Source organism: Lemur catta, chromosome 8, assembly GCF_020740605.2.
Source record: "Lemur catta isolate mLemCat1 chromosome 8, mLemCat1.pri, whole genome shotgun sequence".
In the NCBI taxonomy this organism is placed as follows: Eukaryota; Metazoa; Chordata; class Mammalia; order Primates; family Lemuridae; genus Lemur; species Lemur catta.
The window spans coordinates 12,235,809-12,260,927 of record NC_059135.1 but is presented as its reverse complement, the minus strand read 5'-3'; the positions used below and the strand labels follow the sequence as shown (position 1 = coordinate 12,260,927).

Genomic DNA, 25,119 nt, shown 5'->3' with positions numbered 1-25,119 from the left:
TGGATATGCCTCTTCCTGAAATCTAATTTTGTCACTTATTACCTCTGTAGCTTGGGAAAGCCACTCCATTTCTCTGAATTTTATTTGAATAAATGGGGACAATAATAATGCATATTCCATCAACTGCTGTCAAATAATATATTAGATGAAGGAAATTACAGGGATCATTTTGGTTGTTATTATCCTGGGATGTGAGATCTTTAGAACCAGAGTTTGCTAATGGGAGGCTTAGAGGTCATATTTGGCTTCCGGATTTGTTTTCCTTGGGAGGTACTCCCCTCCTCTTTGCCCTTACCTTGACTGGCTTTCTGTGGGCATGCACATGCCAGGTCTACACAGTCCAAGATGCCTTGATTTCTCATACCTGGCCTCACTTCACTCATGGAGTGGGCTGCTTGACCTGTGGAAGGTATCTGAGCTTCTAGCCTTTGGTTAGTTACCTGAAGCCATTGTCTTGGAACCTATATCCACATGGTTCCAAGACCCAGCACCTAGGACGAAATAAACAGTGTCTGGCACTCTGCCTACCCCCATTTAAGCCTTTATACAGTCACAGACATCAGCCATTATCACCGTTGAAATAGAGACCCAAGACAGATGCGATTCTTGGGCTGTTCATTCTCTGCCATAATGATAGAACCTGGAATGGATGGATGGATGGATGGATGGGAGAATGAGTGAATAAACTCTGAAGGAGCAAAACAGCATAACACAGACCTAAATAGCCCTTAGTCCTAGGAAAAAGCTGAAGCAGCCAAAACTGGAAGTTTTGCTCTAGATTGGGAGTATAGGCCTCTAAGACAGACCTAATACTGTTCGATGATGTTATAAACAAGTGGAAAACTATGGCTAAGCCTTTTATTTTTGCCAGGATCCAAGAAATTGTCAATCATAAACATCACCTAAAGTGTCTGAGAAAGCTGGGTAATAGTTTATCTCTACTTGAGGTCACCCTTGTAATACATGTGTAGGAATTTCAAGAATTGTTCTAAGGAAAACACAATGATATGGATTGGGTCTGAATGAGGCAAACTAAAATGGCATATTCACTAAAGACTGTTACGAACTTGAAATGCCCATGAATGCTGGACAAAAGGTAGCACTTTCTGAAACAAAGACTTTATTCCTTTTTTTGTCTTACTCAATGCACATTGGTAATGGTTCCTAACAAAATTGGTCTGACTCATCCCAGTTATTCATTTGCTCTGTGTACGTGATTCATCTTCAGGCACATTTTGTCCCTGAGTGCTTCCTAGAACAATGGTGAAACTTGCATTATCTCCCTCAAAAATCTTCTTTCCAGATGGAAAAATCTTACAAATCAGAAAGAGCTGTAAGCAAATATGTAAGATCTGGGACCCACACACAAAGTGACAAGTGACCCAGATGTCTGTCTTCCCAAAGTAATCTCAAGAAGCTGGTCCCTGCCTCTACAAAGGATGTAGAACATACTGGATAAAGTTTCTTTATAAAGAGGAATATAAATGTAGGGACAGACCTGAAATCTTGAAAGATACATATGCAAAATCTACCTTGGGGAATCCTATAGACAGGCCCAGGTTTTTTGTACAGACTTGCAGAGTTCATCACTGTTCGGTACTCCCAGAACACTCCATGGACTCTGCCATTCACACTGCCTCTGTAGCTCTTGTGACACTGTGTCATAGTGAGCCCATTGCTAGTCCCTCTCTTATTTTGACTTCAGCAAGGAATTGAATCCCCCATGCCTAAGCACAGTTTCTAGCATGTCATAGGCACTAAATACGTTTGTGGAATGAATTAATGAATAAATAAAGAAATAGATAAATTAGTACATTGAGGTAGAAATTTTAGAAAGTGAATCAAGATTTTCTTGGAAGGCTTTCCCACAATGGAATGTCTGTATTCCTGAAGTTGTGAGTTTTGTAATTAATGGAAGAACTAAGGAAGGAATGTTGACCACACTGTCTCTCCGTGCTTTTCACGTGTTAGCATATTTAGTATAGTTTTACTGATGAGGAAACTGAGATAGAAAGGTTGAGTAGCTTACTCAAAGTCTTCAGACAGTAAATGGCAAAACCAGGATTTGAATACTGACCTGCATGCATCTCAACTTTGTGTTTGCCCCATAAGACTCTTTCTAAATTCTAGGGCAATGTTTAAGCAGGGACTGAAACACAGTCCAAGTAACAGATTATGGGAGAAAAGGTTTCAATAGTGGACAGTCAGATTATAGCACTAAAATGTGCGTCCAGAACTGAGTTCTATGATTCTTTGAAGAAGAAAGATATTGCACATTAGACTGTATCTCTGCAAACTTCATACATAACAAAGAACTACATTGATACTTCTTTAAAAAAATAATGACTCATTTGCCAGAGAAAGCTTTGAAGTACAAATGGAAAAGAAAACATTTAAATTTTTCAGCTCAATGTCTATAAAATGTAGTTATTGATCTTCATTGCTGTACTTTTACTTCATATTTCTAAGGCCAAAGAGGCTCCTTTGTGACCAACAATAGAAAACCATCTCCACCCTCCATTAAGGTCATCATTGCTCTTTCCATATGGAAAGTTGGCATCTGTGTTAAAATGCAATTATCTTTCGCTGCTAGTGGAGTGCTCAGCAATACTTAATTAATTCGTTCCTTTTAAAGTTCAGCCTTATGACTTCCTGGAAGAATTCCAGATTTTACTAGATGAACTGTCTAGAAATAGGCCAGGACTAACTAACTGGAGAGAACTCTATTGGCACCCACACATCCAAGTGCCCCCAGATGTAATCTCAGCTAGTAACAAGACGCGAGAGTGCTGGGGGTTAGTGGCAACAGAAAGTATTGCTCTAATGGCCTGTGACCAGAAACACAGTCGTCAACTTCCATGAGCCAGAGTGAGGTGGTGAAATTTGAGGGGAGATTGTTAAAACACTTGACTGCTTCTATTTTTACTTAAGAGGGAATAAGGAGAGTTATTTCATTAGAATAGAAAGAATAAATGTTTTGAAACCAAGAGCCCAGCTGAGGTCTATGGAATTACTCTGCTTCTCTTTGTCACAGTGGCCTGTGGCAAGTTTAATACTAAAGACAATAATGTGAAGTCCGAGAGAGCTTGTAGAACATTACCTGTTAAAAGCGCTACGTCTGTTTCTGAAATTAAACTCTTGGGAATCAATGTAATCCCTGTCTTTAAAGAAAACCTCCTCTTAGCCAGGCGCGGTGGCTCACGCCTGTAATCCTAGCACTTGGGAGGCCGAGGCGGGTGGATCGCTCGAGGTCAGGAGTTCGAGACCAGCCTGAGCAAGAGCAAGACCCCGTCTCTACTAAAAAAAAAATAGAAAAAAAGTGTATGGACAACTAAAAATATACATAGAAAAAAAATCAGCCGGGCATGGTGGCACATGCCTGTAGTCCCAGCTACTTGGGAGGCTGAGGCAGGAGGATCACTTGAGCCCAGGAGTCTGAGGTTGCTGTGAGCTAGGCTGACACCATGGCACTCTAGCCAGGGTGACAGAGGGGGACTCTGCCTCAAAAAAAAAAAAAAAAAAGGAAAGAAAACCTCCTCTTAGAAGAAAGATAATGTGTATGTGTTAGGTGGTTATCGAGGGATTCCAGGTCTCCTAGGGACGAAAGTGGGTGCTGCTATGATTCACCCCTTAAAATTGGCTTTCAGAGAGGCTCATGGGAGATCTGCATGCGCAGTAAGACTTAGATCATACATCTCCCAAATGTCCAATCAAAGTGGTTCCACAGTGACATTTGACCCACGGGGAGGTCCCAATCCAGGCACTATAAAACAAGACACAGGCCATAACCAGGCCCTTTTTTGTGCCTTTTCCTCTTGGTTTCCCTTTGCTGTGACAATGGGTCCAGTCGTCATCTGTGGCGTGTGTATCATGCTCTGTAAACCTGTATCTTGCTCTTGCTCTGTAATCCTGTCTTTCTCTCCTCAATAAACCTCATTTTTGTGCTTGCCTTACTTTGGTGTGTCTGGTCATCCTTTAGCCATAAGCGCACTAAGAACTGACATTTCATACTAAAAGCTGACATATGCACACTGTAAATGTACTGTGTTATTATTATCTAATTATAAAGATAACATTTATGAAATGCATACTTTGATGCTATGTGGTTTACATATTACTTTACTGAATTTCTTCATTTCAGGGGATCTCCACACTGAAGTTCCACTGGTGCTCACCTTCCTCTTCACTTTGAATGTATCAGACTTGCCCCTGCTTCAGGACCTTTGCACTTGCTGCCTCTGCTCATTCTTTAGTCTGTAGATCAAATGGTCTTTCCTCAAAATGATCTTCTCACTTATTGAGTATTAATATTCATTTCTAACCTCACCACTTGTCTCACTCCCTTCTGTTACTCTGTTTATTTTATCGCAAAATTTACCAACTGATTCCATTCTGTTTATTTATTCCTTTGCATATTTCTTGTTTTTCTTTACCTATTGAAATAAGTTTTGTGGAAGCAGAGATCTAGGCTGCCTTGTTCTTCACTGAATCCTCACAGCCTAGAACAATTCTTGGCTCATGTCAAATATTCCACAAATATTTGTTGAATATACTTTCCAAATTAAAAAAAAAAATCCCAAGGGGGAAAAAGATTTCTACTCACCTGTACCACACCTGTACAGGAATCCAAAAAGATGCAGCCTTTGGGTTCTTTGGATATCTTTTCATCTTTGTAAAAATTCATAATGTAGGAGTTATCTGGCAACTGAGTCAGCTGGAAGTAGCGCTTTTTGAATGACTAAATAAAGGAAAAGATAGAGAGAGGTAGTTCAAATGGCTGCGTGAGATTACTCATGGAAATTAGAATTGTTCTCACTGCTTCAGGAGTGCAACGATACTAGGGCAGTGTTCTAGAGAAGAACATCCTACTTCTTCATAAGTAAAATATTATATGAAACATAAACTCAATAGAAATGGTTCTCCTCTGTGCTGTGACCGAAGGAGGGGGTGTCAAGCAAGGTGACAGAGACAAAGATGAGTCTTGTCTCCTTACCCGAACAGTGACGGTATTGTTCACGGTGCTGTTAAAATTCCCCTTGTAGAGCCAGCCAGACTTGAAAACTCCAGTTCCTCCTGCTCCCCCTCCGCCCTTGGAGGATGAGTGGGATGTAGTATCCTGAACAAAAGGCATCGTTAGCATCACAGCCCTCTCTTGTGGGTCCCACATCCTAGACACTGCATTTAAAACAGACTCCTTTTCCTCTCTTTGACTCATCTTAAATAACCATGTTCCATTTCAAAACAAACGTGATTCATTCTGACTAAAAGCCCTAACACGAACAGCTACTACAACTGTATGAAAAACTGGTCAGAACATGAAACACTCTAGGGAAAGACAGGAACTAATTATGCTCATGTTTTAAACATTTCACTTTCAACAATTTACTTACTTCATCCTTATCAGCATCTTCATGGTCAACCTCAAAGGAATGTGAAGGAAGTTTCTCTGGTTTGTATTCTGCTCTAATAGTAAAAAAAAAAAAAAAAAAAAAGAGATTCTGATTCGTCATTTGAGACACAGATTTTCATGTTCAGCTACTCCCTGGGCAACGACTCACGTGCTGGCATTCTTACAAATTTTTGTAAAATAATGCAATCTTGTGAGGATCGTATTTCCTTTTGGAAGTATTAAATTTCCTCTACACCATTATATCTTATCTCCAGTAAATAAATCTCTATTTTAAACCGTGAAGTTTCTATTTATATAAATTTACACATATCTTTTTGCATTAGAGGAAGCGAGCAGGACAATTTGAAAGGCTTCGTAGTTTATATTATCCTTCCCCCACATTTTGAAGCGGAATATTAAGTAGTGTTATTTTTCGTGATCTTTTCTGTGTCATCTATACGTGGCGTGCTCAAGGGTACAGGACGGTCATTTGAAGAGCCGCAGCCCTAAGGACCCTGAATCCAAGGACAGCCCCTAGGCTGTGCTGTTCCCTAACTGGGGCTTCTCAAAGGGTGCCCCGAAGGGACTGAGCAGCAATTAGGCTCACTTTGTGCATTTCCCTGGTGGCATGTAAATGCCCATTTAAGTCACAGTGTCACTGACCAGCCAAGAGGAGCAAGAGTGTACACTTGGTTTTATAAATGGCAAAATAAATCATCAATTAGCTTTGCTTGGCTTGATTCTATCTCATAACTAATGATTGAATGGAAACCAGACAATACCATCCAAGGTTCGGGCATTCCTTGATATCTGGCTATTTGACTTCTTTTACTATGTAGAAATTTCATGGAATATTTTCCTCTTTTTAAGTTAAATTTTATATTGTGTATATCTGAGCTTTACAACATGATCTTATGGGATATATATAGATAGATAGTAAAACGGTTAGTATAGTGAAGCAAATTAACATATTTACCATTTCACAGTTACTTTTTTTTGGTGACAAGTGCAGTTAAAAATCTACTTATCTAACAAGAATCCCTAACACAATACAGCTTTGTTAACTCTAGTCCTCATGCTGTACGTCAGATCTCTAGGCTCGTTCATCCTCCGTATCTGCTGCTTTGTGTCCCTTGACCTGCCTCTCCCCATTTCCTCCCACGCCCCACCACTGCTATCGGTAACTGTTGGTGAGAATGCAGACTGGTGCAGTCATTGTGGAAAACAGCATGGAGGTTCCTGAAGAAATTAAAAATAGATTTAGCATATGACCCAGCAGTCCCTCTTCTGTGTAGATACCCAAAGGAAATGGAATTACTACCTCATAAAGATACCTGTATTTCTATGTTTATTGCAGCATTATTCATAACTGCTGAGCTATGGAAACATCCTAACTGTCCATTGGCAGACAAATGGATAAAGAAAATGTAGCATGTGCGTGTGTGCACACACGCACGTATGTATACAATGGAATATTATTCAGCCCTAAAAAAGAAAGATCATGCCATTTGCCCCAACGTGAATGAAACTGGAGGACATTATGCTAAGTGAAATAAGCCAGCCAGACAGAAAGACAAATATTGCATGATCTCATATGTGGAATCTAAAAGAAAAAAAAAAGTCAAATATACAGAGATAGGGAATAAAACAATGTTTTCTTTAAGATGATTTATATTGTGTAGAAACAACCTCTGAATCTGACTATTGGGCAAAAAAGACCATTTGTTATTCCCATCACAAATTGTTCCCTATGTTGATGGTATTGCAGATGGGAAGGTGAATGATCAGGGCTCTTTATGTTTAAGTGTGCATAAAATCACCACACTGCGTTCACATAGGGTGCTAACTAGTGGTTTCACAAAACTCTTACCCTTTCTCTAAAGGCATGAACATGCCTGTTCATTTTTAGGAGGGAAAGTTAGAGCACAAAAAAGAACATTAACCTCACTTTCCATTAAACTATGGAAAGCCTGAGATCAGAACCACATTCTCCATTCTTGATACGAGATTTTATTTTTATCATGGTAAAATATGAATAACATTAAGATTTACCATTTTAACCATTTTTAAGTGTACAATTCAGTGGTGTGCAGTACATTCACATGGTTATGCAGCCATTGCCACTACCCATCTCCTGACTTTTTCCATCATGCCACACTGAAACTCTATATCCATTAAACTATAACTCCCCATTTTTCTTCCTTCCAGCCCCTGGTAGCCATTGTTCTACTTTCTGTATTTATGGATTTGAATATTCCAAGTACCTCATATAAGTGGAATCATAATATTTATCCTTTTGTGTCTGGTTTACAAGTGTATTTCACCTAGCATAATGCCTTCAAGGTTTATCCATGTTACAGCACGTATCAGGACTTCATTCCTTTTTAAGGCTGAATAATATTCCATTGCAACCTGATAAGAGTTTGTGCCCCCAAAATAGTTTCCACGAAGGCATCCTTGAATCTACAGAATTAGGACTCTCTTTCTATAGACTCTGTGTATGAGTCTCTTGTGATGCTTACCTGATTCTGTTATTTGTTCACTTGTGTTAGCCCTCCATCATATTATATATTTCTTGAAGCCAGGGCCTCTAATGAATTCTCATATATATCTCACCCAGATGTAGATGCTCAATATGCATTTGCTGATTGAAGCAATGATAGGCAAGGTGAACAAGGATATCACAGAAATGAAATAATATGAAATCGTATAATTTAAGACTATTTTTGGAAGGCATCTTGGTGAGCATATATTTTTAGCTATAGAACATATTTTTGGTGATTAAAGTCTTAAGAACAATCTTTCTCTAACATGTTAAACAGGTTTTCAAACAGTATTTTACTATTTTGACTTTATTTTTTTAGATATGGGGTCTTTCTCTGTTGCCCAGGCTGGAGTGCAATGGCATAATCATAGCTCACTGCAACCTCAAACTCCTGGGCTCTAGTGATCCTCCTGACTCAGCCTCCCAAGTAGCTGGGACTATAGCATGCACCACCAAACCTGGCTTCTCTTCGACTTTGTTTTATAAATTCAAATTAATGAAAGCTACTTGCTACCCAAATTGATAGCTAAGAACAATAAGGGTATTCTGACGAATCCAGTAATTGAGACTGAGCATTAAGGATGATATGTGGAGTCTTGTATTGGTCCTAGTACCAATTTACTTTTCTATTTTGTTTTGGATGCACAGTCTTGATGAAATCCCAAGATCCATAGATAAATAGTTGCAAATGGGAGCAGTTTGATTTAACAGCTACAGGCTTGAAAGCAGAGTGTTAGGAAATGTGTATTTCAAGGTTTTTCCAGCATAAGGTCTGGCACATAATAGGTGCTCAATAAATATTTGTTTTTATATATACATAATTTACATCTGTGAGCATGTACTATCTGAAATTTCAGAAATACATTAATACATAATATGACCTTCCTTAGCCATAGCCATGACTTATTTATAAGTCCAAAGATGTTCAAAATATATATACAGAGGTTTTGTACTGAAGTCTAAATATGTATTAAGTGTCACGTTGCTTTTTATTAAAATATGTATGTGCAAAATCAGACACTTGCACACAGTACTGGGGCTCAACATTTTTCAGAGATGAACACAAAGCCCCCAATGGTTACTTACATAAACACGCAGTGGAAGAGATGGGATTAGAAGCCTTATTTCTGAAATAATTCCTGTATTTAGGAAAGGTGAATTCAAACCACTTTTAATAAGATATTAAATATGATTGCAGCTATTTTCTCTTCCAAAGGATCCTGGTGTTCCTGAAGCTATTTTTTCTTTTTGCAGAGCCTCAGAGATACTCAAGCTTATCTGTGCCAGTTGCACTGATGTTAACTTGTTCTTCTCCTTTTGGTCAGGGTCAACTCTCAGTGAAGGCTAAGCAAGTAGCAGAGTACATAGTGTTCTTTTAGGACTACTGGGAAATTCTCCCACTACACCAAATGTATTCCTTTTCTTCTGAGTTTCATCTGACAGTTTTTGAACAAAAAGCAGCTTCTTTCATCTTTTCATTTGACTGGTAAAATAAAGTCAATAAACACAACCCTCCCTACTCTCCCCTCCTACAAGGGGTGACATGTCACCTGAGATTCAGAGGCAGGTTCAAATGGCTGATTTCAGAGCAATTACTCAAGGTATTTTGTCTGCAGAGAACAGAAGATGAGTCTTCCAGGATTCTTAGAATGATGGTGCAGCAGTAAAGGGAGGATTGAGGAAACATCTCAAGTGAATGAGGAGGGAATGAGTAGGGAAGGCAAACTTGAATGTGGGATGTCAACTTTGGGCCCTAAGCCAGTCATTTCCCATCAGTCTCCTATTGACCTTGATACCGTTTGTTTCTGAATTCCTTATTCTGTCTTCTTTAGTCAGCATGGCTTACCCTTCCTTCTTTTCCTTACAAAGGAATAATTTTGTAGGCATTTATTCTTGATAGCCATGGATCACACCACTGGCCAGGTGCCTCAGTTCAGATTCTCTCACTAACATTATTTCTGCAAGATCCTTGCAAACAAGGGAGAGAGGGAACAGCCTTTCAAACTAGTCATGATGCAAAAACAGAAAAGTAAAGAAACAGGCTGGGCATGGTGGCTCACACCTGTAATCCCAGTACTTTGGGAGGCTGAGGCAAGAGGATTGTTTGAGGACAGGAGTTCAAGACCAGCTTGGGCAATGAAGTGAGATCCCTGTCTCTACAAAAAAATAAAAAATAATATCTAGGTGTGGTGGTGCATGCCTGTAGTCCCAGCTACTCGGGAGCCTAAGGCAGGAGAATTACTTGAGCCTAGGAGTTCGAGGCTGCAGTGAGCTATGATCATGCCCCTGCACTCCAGCCTGGGCAACAGAGCAAGACTCTGTCTCTAAAAAAACAATAAAACAAACTAAAACAAAGTAAGGTTTTCACAAATCTCAATGTAGAAGTCTAAATACTTGTGAAGATTTTTCACAGATCTCCCAGTTGAGAAGTGGAAATAATGACTGAGAAAGCTTATAAATTATGGCCAAAGTTTCCCAAAAACCCATGGATTTCAAGTGATTTATGACCAACTCAGCTCAAAATGCTGACGGAGTATCTATCAACAGGAGAATGGTTGCACAAACTACAGCAGATCCAAATGAAAGAATGTTACTCAGGAGGGAAAAGGAGCTCCCGATACACTTGGCTATCACTCAGAAGCATTATGCCATGGAAAAGAAGCAGAAATGCAAGAATCCACATGGTATGACTCCAGTGTTATGAAAATCAGACCATTGGTTTTCTCTGGGGGGACAAGGAAGGAGAGGTGAGGACTGACCTGGGAAGGGTGGCAGTTTTTCTCAACAACCATTCTCGAATGGTTGGGGGGTCATCATAGCGTTCTGGATCTCAAAAGAGGTTTGAGTTGCACAGGTGTACCCATAGTCAAAAGTTACCAAATGGCTCCCTTACAATTTGTGCATTTCCTTGTACATAAATTTTATATGGAGAGAAAAAAATAAGCTGCAAACATCTATATCTCTATTTAAAGAGATGCATTCTGGAGTGTTTGGAGAGGCAGTGTGCTGGTGTTTTAAACTCACTTTGAAAGGGTCAAAAAATAAGGTGGTCTGATGGATGGCTAGAAGGATGGATGAATGGACAGACGATGTGATAAAACAGTATCGCAAAATGTAAAGATATGTTCTAGATGGTGAGAATAGGGTGTTCGTTGTACACAAGTCTTTCAACTTTTCCCAATGTTAGGAAATTTGTAAACCATTTTAAAAGTGAAGAAGTGTGAAACGTTTAAAGTATTGAAGAAATTATATGAGTGACAAAAAATGACATCTTCTGAACTGATTCTTTTTTTATACTAAGGATAAAAAATTGTACAAAGTATGTATAAAGCATTCTCAAAAAATGTTGAGTGAGAATTTCTGAATTGTTTTCCCCTGATATTTTTGAAGTATAGATGATTCAGAAAAGAGAAGGAGCTTCCTACAAATGCTGAGAAAGTTTTCAAGAATTTCCGAAATGTTACATTTAATACTTTGATAGTTACCCTACATTACATTACAACTGACTATGTCTCCATACTCTCTCTTCGATAAAATAAAAATTTTCTTTAATTGTTTCTCTTGATTTTGCTTTAAGTGTTAATAATTCAATAATAACTCAGAAGATATGAGACAGATAACACCAATGAGGTCAAGACAAAACTTAACCAACTTCAATAGTTCCTAGCGATATCCACGCTGTTCTTCATTTTTTTTCTAAAAATGTGCAGACCAGTGAGTTTCAATATGTCATTTTGGGGGTTTGGGTTGTAGCGAATGTGGGCATGCCCTTTCACTGGTGGCTTTCCCGAATTTTGAGTTTACTTGATCCAATTCAACGTGAATCGAGATCTGTCTATCATATATCTTTGTATTTTACCCGGTGGATTAATGAAATCAGTGGCATCGTATGATTTCATGCTGCTCTTATTTTCTGTGCTGATTTTTATTCCTAATATGCGAAGGTTTACATTTTATATTCTGGTCTGAAACAATCTCTCTCTCCTATGAACACACACTTAAAAAAAAAAGTGGAGTTCTTAAGAATCAATAATAACACAATTTTAAATTTAAAGAATAAATTTCACCTTTCTCTACTTTTCCATAATTGCAAATTTTCATTTTGCAGCCTCAGCAACCCATAAAAAGAAATGATCAATTTAAATTGGGAGCAGACATTGGAGAATTCTTCTAATCCAGGAGGTATGAAAATGATTTACTTCTAATAGCCTCAGAAGGCCCAAGTAAATTACCTGTTTCTACTACTGACCTGAATATGTGTAGTGCTTAGCTCTGTAAAATCATTAAAAAAATAAGTCTCATGTTCAGTGTTACAGTCTTCATTATTCTAGGGTATATGCTAGGGGATTATATTCTAGAACTACTGATTTTCATTTTTAATATATACATAGCTCATTAAAATTTCTAACTTTGTGGCCGTCTTATTCTTCCCCTTCTTGGTATCAACTTCTACTTCCTTCAGTTAAAGTAAGGGAAATTTTCAGCAACACTTTGTTTACTTTCTCATTTCTGCTCATGAGGTTAATCCTTTCATGGTCTATAGGAATCCCAATTCAACAATGATGCCCACAGCCTGTTCTTACAGAAGATGCTTTCTCTGTTGTTTGAATAGAGGAAGAATACCGTGCATGTGCAATCTTTAATTTGCCTTCTTTCTTTATGGCATCACGAATATAAGAAAAGATGAATAGTGTTTTTTGGGGGGAAACTGCCACGGAAGAGCTCAACAGACCTACAGGTGGCGGGAAGGCATGTATCCCAAAGGATAGCTACATCTGTCTACATCCTCTCACTTCAGATGCAGTCTTCTCATTGCTCGGACACAGTTCCAAGTGTGACCACTTCTCAGAACTATTTTCAGAAAGTGGAAGTCTTGAGGATAAAAAATGCTTTGCTTTTCAGTTGCGCTTACAAAAAGCGCGTGACTAACACCCAGACGTTCTGACTCTAACAACTGCTCAGGAAGGCCCAGGGTACATGGACCTTCCCAGCACGATATTACCAGAGGTTGTCTATCCGGAGTGATGCGAGTCTAAAAGAATATTCCGATTTCGTAGAAGTTAATGTTCAGTGCTTTGCAAACAGATTTGCGGTTTTGGAGGAACATTGTCTTGCTCTTCACAGTAATGCAACTCCAAAAGAAAGGGCCTCCTCTCTTTTTCTTCTATTTTCATCCCTGCAATCCTGTTTTCCACAGAGTAGACCGAGGGATCTTTTAAAGAAGGAAATCAGATCATGCCACACCCTGGTTGAAATTTCCTAAGGCTTCTGTTGCAATGAGAGAAACCCAAGTTCCTGTCCAGGGCTCGCAAGGTCCCCTGCCTAAGGTCGTTGGTTTCAGCTCGCTGTGTTCCCCTCCAGACCTCCGCTCGAGCCCCCTAACTGTTATTCTGCTCAAGTGACTGTGCTGGTGTCCATCTCAGGATCTCGGCCCTTACTGTGCCCTGTGGGAACCCTTTTCCTAAGATCGCAGTGCTGGCAGCTACTGCTCACTCACATCCGAGCTCAAATGCCATCTTCTCAAAACCATTTCATAATCCCTCCTTCAAATTCTGCACTTAGGAATGGAGAGCAACGCTTCCAAGTATCCAAATCTGGGAAGGATGTTTCTGGGGTCACAGGAAATCTGGGAAAGTGGCGTCCAATTCCTTACCTTGTGTCTGTTAAAAAATTAGATCCAATGTGTGTCATCTCAATGTTTTCACTTGAGCAAAATTCTAAGAAAAACTTAACTTTGATTAAGAGTTTTTCTGAATTATTTGCATCATCTTGGCTTGATAAATCAAGGCAGCTCTTTGAACAACTCCAATCCTACCCAGAAATATTATATTTTAAGATTTGCCATCCACTCAGTTCGTTCATGCAATAGGTAATTACTGCATGCCTACTGTGTGTCATGCATTCTCCTGGGCCTGCAGGGGTTTCTGCAGGGAAAAGTCCCTGCCCTTTGGGGATTTCTACTTCAGTAAGGAACAAACACTAAATAAATTTCTGCGTTAGTTCAGATAGTCAGGAGAACTTCTCTGTGGAGGTGACATCTGAGCAGAAGCAAAACAAAGTCACCGTCTCCTACCAATTTTATGTTCCCAAGACTCAGGGGTAAAAAATGAAGTCTTTATTTTCCTTTCTGCTGTATGTAGATAGAGATCACTTCCGTGGAAGTTGTTTATTTTCATGACTTTTGGTAACCCAGTACGAAAATACAGGAAATGAGCAGCAAACAAGAACGTCATACAGAATATTGTCAGAAAAACCCTTTGGCCATATTATGCTTTTCTAATCCTCTTGTACCTACAGTTGAAAGGACAGCTCACCAAAGAATAAGATAAATGGACTTTAAAACGTCATCCAAAAGTTAAATCAGAGCATACTTATCTCTCACTCCAAACTCTGTGAATATGCAAAGAATATATTGTTCTATCTTGACTCTTATTTATCAATTCTGTAAAATGCACCTTGGCGCTAGATTAGTGTACATGTATTGATAAACAGTGAACAGGGAACATAGTCTATACGTGCAAAAAACCCAAGGAGCACTCATATCAGGTTCTTACCGGGGTAGCTGCCGAATGTCTCCAGAATATTGTTCATATTTGTAGTTTACGACATACCAGTGGGAACTATAAAATTTACAAGCCTGAAAGAAAGAAAAATGACAATTATAAAGCTATCATTCAAAAAAATCAGCTATCCTGGCCAAAGGTACCAGGAATGTAGTTCTCATATTCTCAGGGGTGGTTGTGAATGTTAGTGACTTTAAGGTAGGAGAGGGGTTTGCTCTTTATAATCATTTTACATTTTCCAATGACATGGAAATCTAACCTTGTCCAGACTCATGGAGGAGGAACCATTTAACATATTTATTCTACTTTGCTCCATCAAGGAAAAGCTAATTTCATCATCCCCTGAATCATATCGGAAATGCTGCTAACCTCAAGAACACTCATTCAGCTTTCCTGGGTAAACACTCCCATTATCTGACAGTTCTTAGAAGTGAAAGATGTTATTATTTATATATAATCCTTCTGTCATAAATTTAGCCTATTTTTTCTCATTCTAATTTCAGTAACTGATCTTTTTCCCTTTGAAATCATCGCCCTTGCCAGCCTGAAACTGGTTTCTCAGTTCTCCCTCCTGCCTTCTGAGGCACAGCCCTGTCCATGGCTCTTCACAGACCTTATAAACAGATGTGAATAAATGGCAGCCAAAAACTATTTTACAAACAAAGTTAATAGCACAAAACAGTTAACACATAGTGGTATGTCATGGCTGATTTTATCGTATTTATTGATGGCAAATATTTTCCAAACACCTACCCGGCACCTAGCACTGTATTGACCGTGGATTTGTGACGGGATTCCACTAGATGGCTTTTGAGACTCCTTTGTGTTCTAAAATTACATGATTCTGGGGATTAAATAGCTATTATTAGGATTATAAGGACACCTACCCTCTAGCATTAGTGGCAAAATGAAGAGCAATAAACTTATTGCGTGGTGAGAATAAAAGCCTGTGATTGTCTTTGTAACCACGAAGGGGACAGGCAAGGTGCAGAGCTGCTGCTGCAGAGAAAGCACTAGCACTGTCCCCGCAGAAGGGACAGAGGGCGGGTGCCCCGTGGGCCTGGGAGAAAGGTGGATGGTGAACACAGGGTCCGTGTGTGCAGCCTGAGGTGCACAGAAGAGACAGGGAGAGGGGACACGGTGAGGAGTCCTCATTCTCTCAGCACCATAGCCTTATTGGTTCCGGGACGTGCCCAGGCACAAACTGGGGACTGGGGGCAAAACAAGGTGTGAGACTGGGACAAAGGTGGGCGTAGAGGATGAGAGCACACTACAAAAGAAGAGTTTAGAAACAACAAGCTTTGCACAGTGGCAGTATCGTAGCCAATGAGGTTTATCCGAGGCCCAGCTATCACTAATTGAAAACTTTTCCCCAAAACAGAACAGCATCAAGACAGATGAACATAGAGAAAAGAAAATTCAGGTTATCTGTAAAATTATCACTAGAATGGATGGGGATTGTGAGCAAAATGGCATTGTTAGCTAAAATTCAATGTTTTATTAACGTGCCAGTTCCTGAGCCAATTCTGCAAAGCACATGCTTCTGGAAATAGAAGGTATACTCCTTGGCTAAAATGTTTCATCTTCATTTTAGATAAAAATACCAGGGATCCAGACAAGGAGCATATAGGCCAACAGCATCCCAAGCCATGGAGCTAGAACTTTCATGATTATAGTTCTTTCTCACACTTGCTCCCTTATTTTCCTTTCTCTTTACGTTGCTGTCATTCTCAGACAAAACAAAATATATCCGAACATGAAAAACAAAAAACATAAAACCCACTCCCCCTTTGCATTCCCTTTCGATCTTTTTTCTGGGTACATAGTTTTACCTAGTTCCTTTCTTAGTATTTATTTGAATATGAATATTGTTTTTTATTCACTTAGTAGCATATTTAGAGATCTACACACTTGTTTTCTAAATTTTATGGTCACTTTAAATAAGTAGAATAAAATACCATACCTTAATTCACTAATCCACTCTCCTAGTTTTAGAGATCATTCATCCATTAATTTGTTCAACAAACACTACTGAGTCCTGAATTAAGTCCCCAGAGCCACTCTAGGTGATGGGAATACAGCAGTGAACAAAATACAAAAATCCATGCACTCTTGAATGCACATCAGAAGAGCTGATTGATAAACACAAAAATAAGTAAATTGCATTATATGTCAGAAAATGGTAGTGTTGGGGGAAAAAGAAAGCTGGGGAAGGGCATGGAGAGAGTTGGAGCAAGGGAGACAATTTAAACAGAATGTTTAGGGTGGGTCTACGGTAAAGGTGACATTTGAGCAAAGACTTAAAGTAGAGGACAAAGTGAGTCATTTTTATGGCTCCATCCAATTTGTGCCATTGTGGAAAAAAATGCCTCAGAGTACATCTTCATGCATACAGCCCTCCTCTCCTCTGCCAAGTGCCACCCAGTTTGGATTATTTTCTTAGGATAGAATGCTCAAAGTATTTTAAAGATTCTTTGATAAAAATATTGCTAACCACCGTGTTTTTTTTAGGCAAAATGCAAATGGATGGTGTAGCCCTTAACCAAGAGCTACAAGGCTTTATTCTTATCCTGGGACTAGTATTGACTCCTGATGTGATCTTGGTCAAATCATTTTATTTATTTGGATCTCAGATTTAGCTATTGAACATGCAAAATATTAGACTGGATTATGAATTTCTACCACATAATGTCTATCTCTGCACTTCCTGATCTGGAAGATTTAATGGGACACAGGAGCACTGACTCACCCACTGCCCTGTCTTTCTGTGGACAGTACCTGCATCTGACCATGACAAACACTTACAGTCACGTATGTTGTACATGGTACTCACAATATGCCACAGAGTCAAGATTAACGAATCTGAGGTTTGTTAATCTCGAATTTCACTCAACAAAAAGGAATGTGGCACTTTCTTGTACTTGTTAAAAAAAAAGGCCCTCTTTTTTTATTTCTTTTTCTTGATTCACAACTGCTTGTCAGATACTGCACTACTAGGCATTTTACATATAATCCTAACAAGCACTGTATAAGACTTTGTTATGCCCGTTTTGTAGATCAGAGAGACAAGCTGAGAGCAGATGCTACATGTGGTAGAAACAGGATTTCACACTGAATTTGTCTGACTGTAAAAGTCCATTCAGCTAATTTATAACTTGTTTGATGATTGCAGACTTAAAAAAAAACACATTTGGAACATCATTCTGGGTGTTTTGTGTGATGGTTCTTTTTATGTCCTAGAGTTAGATTCGGTTTTGAATTTTGGTTCTGTCGTTTATTATTAATAGCTGTGGGATCTCAATTAAAGAACTTAGTATGTCTCCATTTTTTTATATGTCTAAATAGTATCAACTTCACTAGGATCAAATAAGATTATTCCTATAAAGCACCTAGCATAGGGTAAGCACTCAATAAATACTTGCTTTAAAAACATCAGTTTTCCCAGCATGTTTGAGTCAATCTACAATTCACATTCACAACAGTTAATAATAACAATTTGTTTTTCTTGATTTATAAAAGTCAAGCTTTGGAGAAACATACTAGGTCTGATTTTCAAAGAGTTCTGCTTTAATCAAATTTCTTCTGAATTTATTTGCTGGGTTTCATGTATTTGGTGGGGTAGGGAGATGAGAATCAGGCTCTTAAGTATCCTTCTAAATCTGCAATTTCTCTGATTCTGAGAAAGCTGGTGCATTTTACAAACACAAAAAACATTTCTCCTACAGAGTCATGGCATTTTGGAAATGTGCATAGAAAATTATACTGTATTCTTTGTTCGAGCCCACACAGTCACTCTAAGGAGATCATTAAAAACTTTTATGACTACAGCTCCTCTTTGTCCAAAAGCTGAGTTGAAATGATCTGTTGCAAACTCAAAGTCACAGGCTACAACTCCGCTTGTCACAGTAAGACAATGGCTCCAATTTTCCCTTACTGACTTCCGAGCCCACAGCACCTCATCCCCTTTCAACTGGAGGTTGCCAGCGCCCACTTCAAAGGTGAAGACTGAATATTGAACAAGAGCTTCCTGAGCTGGTTAATTATTCCAAACACTGATGCCCTGATTCACATTTTACTCATTTATTAATATTATGCTTGCTCGTTCAGACTTTATACTTTCCATCTCTGCCTGCATGTGTTTAGACATAAAAAATGGCTGGCCAAAGTCAACATGCCTGAAGGCTTTTGTGCCATTAGGATAGAGTTTCCTAAACAGCATAGTGTCTAGGAATCCTCTGGGGTTGGTAATTAAAATCCAGGTTCCCGGGTCCCACATGAGATACACTGAATCAGAATCTCTAGAGGAAGACCTAGGAGTCAACACTGTAAGAAGTACTACAGGTGATTCTGAAGGAGGTAGAGCAACGTTGCTACTTCACCAGGTGGAATCCATCATTCCATGTGAGTAAGAACATGGCCCAGACCTTGCTTGACCATGAACTGAAAGCCTTGGGGTCTTAGCTTCCCACAGTGAACCCTAGTGACTGGGATTACCGTCTAGTTTTCATACATATAGACACAGCCTTTCAAAAGGACACACCAATTCCAGTATGGGATTTTATTTATAGTGGACATTCAATATTTATTTGTTGAATGAATGATCTTCTATATCCTTTTTCTTCTAGAAATGACTAAACATGATACTTTGAAAGCTCTAAAAATCTAAATACTTTAGAAACAAGTGGGCAATTAGAAAGGGCACCCTAAGGTACTGTAAGGAAAATATTTCATTTTTCTCCTGCCTCCTCTTCTTCAGAGAATCATTAGGATCAATTCAAATCATGTTACATACCTCAAATAGCAATTTGGCTTTGGGAATGCAATTTGTCCACATTGTAAAGGAGCTGATTATTAGATTCAGGTTACATAGTAATAAGCAGGTAAAAAATGGTTTTTTAGATGCAAAATTATTTTTCTTTCTGGCCATAGAGGTTTATTTAATTACATGACTATTTTTTTTTTTGCCAGAAAGATTAATGCAATCATAAATGGTGTCCATTTTGGCCTTTAGTCACCACTGGGATTGATTCTGTATTTGTAAAGTGAAGGTGGTAATTTTCATATTCATGCCATTCTTTATAAAGTTTAGAAGTAATTATGGCTATTGTACAAATGTTGAAAATGAAGCTTCATGAAATTAAGTGAGTTCAGGCAAATTATGCATTGAAAGGGTGGCTCGATAACTTATTGTCTACACTGAGACATTTCAGAGTGAAGGAGACACTATTAGCCAGGCCAATAAATAGTTAGAACGTGAGACCATTCCTGTAAACTGTCAGGATACATGGTCACCCAATACATCAACATTTTAGAGAACAAAAGAAAAGGCACTGAAAACACTTTTTTCTTCAATTAGATCACATTATGTGTTCTTTAAAAATGCAATAATTAATTTCTGCAGTGTAAAAACAAGTTGGACAGTTAATGATTTTCAAAAACTTCTACTGCATTCTTGGGGGAGAAGTAAAGATAATGGGTTGAACAAAATAAATGATATAAATATTGGTATGACTCAGTTTCAGAAGTCATGGTACAATCTTATTTAATGGATTTTGATTCTGATTGTTAAAAATATTACTTGATATCAGGCAGTGTTACTATGTATATAAGTACACACACAATGTAAAACAGAACGTCATATCAAGTGCCAATATAAGTGAAAATAATTTTTAAGCTATTTTGTTACTTTGAACTATAAAGTAGCTTAAATTATTATTCAGTATCTTTACTGATTATAAATTGTAAATGAATCAAAATATTTGGTTTCTCTTTTCAAAATGTGCTCTGTCCAGGCAGTTGAACACACTATAAAATTAGACTTTCATAAATCCTACCCATGCATGATCTGGGAACATACATTCTAATTTCCCAGCTAGATCTCACAAGTAATTTGTTAGGACATGAATTATGGATGGTACTAAAAAACATTGGTAATATTACGATCTAATCATTCTTCCCATGTAAGGCATAAAACCTGGGTAATAATTCAATGGAACTGAAATTTTAGGTTCGAACTTAAAATGTGTCCTTTTTTATTCCTGTATTCCAAGGTCTCTGACTTGTACATCTGTGTTTTTACTCACTCACTGCCAAGCATTTTAGGACAATTTTTACTGTGGAGAAAAGGAAGCCAATTTAGAACTGGAACAGTTTTTCATATTTAGAAACAAGACTATTATTCTAGGGAATTTAGTGAATAGAAAATAAATTTCTTCAGGATTGTTAATGTGAAACATACAACCATTTTGTTTGCAATGTTTTCAGCAGTTTATTTCCAGATATATTTTGTCCTAATGCCACTAAAAAGTAAATTCATTTGAATTTACCTTAATCAACTTGTGTCAACTTTTATGTGTTTATTATCTCTAGTGCTATACATGTAGTGTACAAAAATGGGGGTGATCCATTTGGTTATGGCTGTGGTAGAAATATAGTCATCATGTATAAATAAGACTAGGCCAAACATAAGACAACTGCAGATTTTGATATCTTAATTTTCCCTTAAATTTTTGAAGTTATAAAATAAACATGGCTTTACTTGTAATTTATCTTTTAAAAAGTACACCCAGAATCAAAGTCTGTTAACTTTCAACAAGACCTTCATCAGTGAAATAAGAGTCTTGTTCTTCAAGAAAATAAAACAAAAATTAAAAACAAAAAAAAAACCAAAAAATAAAACATAAAAACAAAAATATTTTTATGGACACTAATTTTATTAAGAAAAGATATAACTTAAAAAAATTTGGAGCAATTTTTATAGTGGCATTTTTCTCAATATTTTAGAAGAATTTAAATTGTTCATGAAGCCCTAATGTCATATCATAGGAGTTAGTTCTAAAGTGAGAAATACCATACTGACTGTGCTCCAGTCTAAAGTTAATAAATGCATTAGAGTTATTCATTTGCTGTCCAACATTTCAGGATCAGAAAACAGAATTCATTTGTACTTAATTTATTTACACATGCAACCCTTCCCCAGAAATCATCTATTCAAAGACATTCTTATTTATGGGCAAGTTTGAGTGCACATTATTCTACATATGAGATTCAAAAATTTGTGTAAAGTACACTAAACAAAGGCATTTTCATTAAAAGAATGGCTTCTTTATCAATGTATGGAGTATGGAGTCCAAAATTAAACATAAAGCATGTGGAATTATTCTAACTATAAAAGCAAGAAAAGAAATTCTCTGTGTTTTCTTGAGATAAGATAAATTCCATTCTTGTTAGATACATTTCTTTCAGTTAACAAAAATGGGCAGCATGAAGTACATTTTAAATTATAGCCAACTCCTCCTCCTCCATAATTTCTTTCACTACGTCTAGTATTCAAGTTCTTCAGTATCTCTTTTATTTCCATGAAGTTGCATGATGTGGTTTCTAACTTGAATATTCATAATTTTCTCCAGAATTAGTTGAATGCCATTTTTGTGTCCAAATGGTGGAAGAGGAAGAGGAAGGGAAAGATTTTATTTTCAATATTATACTCATTTGACCATATCATTTTTCATGTTTACATTTTGCTTTCCAATAAATTAAGCAATATTGGATACACAATTTAAAGATGAATAAATGGCCTACTGAATTATTTTTAACTTTGGTGCACATTGGGTATTCTGCCTTAAGAGTTCTAATATTTTTATTGGTCTTATTATTTTTTTTTTTTTTGAGACAGGGTCTTGCTCTGTTGCCCAGATTATAGTGTAGTGGCATGATCATAGTTCACTGCAACCTCAAACTTCTGAGCTCAAGCCTCCTGCCTCAGCCTCCCAAGTAGCTGGGACTATAGGCACATGCCAACATACCTGGCTAATTTTTTCTATTTTTTTTTGGTAGAGACAGGGGGTCTCGCTCTTGCTTAGGCTGGTTTCAAACTCCTGACCTAAAAGGCTTCTCCTGCCTTGGCCTCCCAAATGCTAGGATTACAGGCATGAGCCACCATGCCCAGCCTTATTGGGTTTACTCTTGAAGTGCCTTGTAGGTAAAGGGATAACACCATACTAACACCTCATTTGATAAGATAACACATCCCACATCTCTTCAGAGTTTAACCCACTGTAATCAGGTTGTGCTCACAGCTTCTGAAATTGCTCTGCTAAAGACCATCAATGACCCTGAACTGCCATATCTAGAGAGCCCCTAGCTTTATTCTTCTTTGTTGTTTTATACCATCTATGCACTCTCTCTCACCATTGATCCTTCGTTTTTTTTTTTTTTTTGAGACAGAGTCTCACTTTGTTGCCCAGGCTAGAGTGAGTGCCGTGGCGTCAGCCTAGCTCACAGCAACCTCAAACTCCTGGGCTCAAGCGATCCTACTGCCTCAGCCTCCCGAGTATCTGGGACTACAGGCATGTGCCACCATGCCCGGCTAATTTTATCTATATATATTTTAGTTGGCCAGCTAATTTCTTTCTATTTTTAGTAGACATGGAGTCTCGCTCTTGCTCAGGCTGGTCTCGAACTCCTGACCTCGAACGATCCACTCCCAGAGTGCTAGGATTACAGGCGTGAGCCACCGTGCCCTGCCTCCTTCTTTGATTTTGAGATATAAATTTCTCCTGTTCTCTTCTTACCTCTGTGCCCACTCCAGCTCCACTCCCTATACAGGGTCCTCTTTACCTGCCCCTTATGTGGGAGTGTGGCTCAGGGACCTGTCTTCTCAGCACCAGCCCAGCCCTCCTGCTGTCCCTGGGCAAGCTTTTCTAGGCTCAAAGCTTCAACTTTCAAATCCGGAGCAATTGCCCAAACCTTCTTCCTGTGGTCTAGACCTATGTATTTACCTCCTTCTTGGACATCTCTTTGCATGGCTTCATCCATGCCTGCTCCAGCAATCTTCACTGTCTTCTGGGCACTTTATTTTAATGAATGGCACAACTATTTAGCGAATAGCCCAAGCCATAAATGTGGGAGTCATTGTTAACCCACTCCTCTTCTTTGCTTTCTTTTCAGTCCCCATCTCCTGTCAATTCTGTCTTTTTAATAGCTCTTTACTGGCACCACAATCACACAACCATGTCAGTAGAAATCTTTATAATCACCCACCTGGACTATTAAAACAAACAGTCTTCTATCTGTCCAACTTTCTTCAGTCTTACTCACCCTCTAAGCCAACCAAGCCATTCTCTGGTCTGCCTTTAGTTGTTTTCTTCTGACATGTGAACCTGACCTTGTTTCTCTATCTTAAAGTAATACTCCAGAGGGTACTTGTCAGACTGCATTGCAAAAAATCTGATCACAGCTCTCTTACTTCTTGCCTGATAGTATGTACCTTGTGGGCAGGGACTGTCCCAAATCTGCCTGGTATCATCAGCTTAGTAAGTGATCAATGTTGATTAATGAACCTAGTCCAATATTTCATTCAATGGTTGATGCCCTTTATTGCATACACTTTAGCTTTTAAAACAATGGGATCCATAGTAACAATAAATCAGTGGGAAACAAACTTTCGATGTAAATTTATCCCTTTGTAAAGATAGGGTAATTAACTACACCTAACTGAATTGCAAGTAGCAGATTCTTATCCACCTAAAGGAGCAGCTTATTTATGTCACTAGGACAAAAGAAAGAAGAATCTGGTCATTAGGTAGCAGATGGAGGAGAGAAATGTAAGGGCTGAAAAAAGCATTACGTTAACTTTTGGATATTATTATTTACTTCAAACTTTGAAATTAATCTTGTTTATACTTATAATTTGCTATATGAGGATAAGTCCATAGAACAACCACCACTGGGCTTGTATGGAATTGTGTAGTATTGCTATTCCTCCCTGAACAAAGGTAGACATTTTGGGTAGTAATGATAAGAATTAAGAATGAAGGTTTGGCCATGAAGAGAAGCAACCAATTTATTTGATCTCTTGGGGGCTTTAATATTCCCTTTTTATTCATTAGCGTCTGGATCAATTAAATGCATGCCACGGTTCACCTGATAGCTGATTCTGTTTTACTTGAAGTATATCTTGCCCTTATTCCTATGATCTCCTTGGATCAGATTTACATTAGCATTTCTCAAAGGTATTTCTCAAGATACTTGAGGAAAACTAGACAGATTTTCTACATGGCCAAATAAATTTGGGTAATGTTACATGTCATATTCCCTTCTAAGACAATCTTGATGGACATTAGCTGATTGAAGATTCTTGAATGTGTGTGTGTGTGTGTGTGTGTGTATGTGTGTGTGTGTGTGTGTGTCTGTCCTTCTGTCTGTATGTGAGGTACTTATGAATATCCTGAAGACCTGGGTTTTTCTAGAACATTCTTTGCTTATGTAAAGTTGGCTTCTGCCCTGATTCAAACCATATATTTTTCTGATTTTTAGTGTGAACTTTCTATGGGCTTCTCAGGATTTCAACAATATTTACTCTGCCTTAAATCTGATTTGTATTTTCTATCGTCTTGGGTTCTGTTTTCATTATTTTTCTTTCCTAAAAAAATCCCACTATTTCTGTTTGGAGACTCTGCTTAAAATATGAACTTTTCCTTGCCTCTGTAACTGAGTACTGTCTTAATGAAGACAGTGCATAATTATTATGGCTATATGTGCATGTATATACATAAATGTAGATATAAATATTTGAGTCTATTCTTTTAATGTTGTTTCCATACCTCTTAAGTCCTCAAGTG

The 25,119-nt window shown here is 38.1% G+C and overlaps 1 protein-coding gene across 6 annotated transcripts in view; it reads right to left on the bottom strand.

Moving 5' to 3' along the window:
- DOCK10 (dedicator of cytokinesis 10) overlaps nt 1-25,119 on the bottom strand; it is a 188,941-nt gene that overhangs the window by 98,847 nt on the left and 64,975 nt on the right. For all 6 annotated transcript variants that reach the window (XM_045559091.1, XM_045559096.1, XM_045559095.1 and 3 more), the window contains exons 4-7: nt 14,489-14,571; nt 5,391-5,463; nt 4,994-5,116; nt 4,604-4,738 (exon numbers count right to left, since the gene is read on the bottom strand). In XM_045559091.1, coding sequence (XP_045415047.1) covers nt 4,604-4,738; nt 4,994-5,116; nt 5,391-5,463; nt 14,489-14,571 — 414 coding nt within the window. The remainder of the gene's footprint in view (nt 1-4,603; nt 4,739-4,993; nt 5,117-5,390; nt 5,464-14,488; nt 14,572-25,119) is intronic.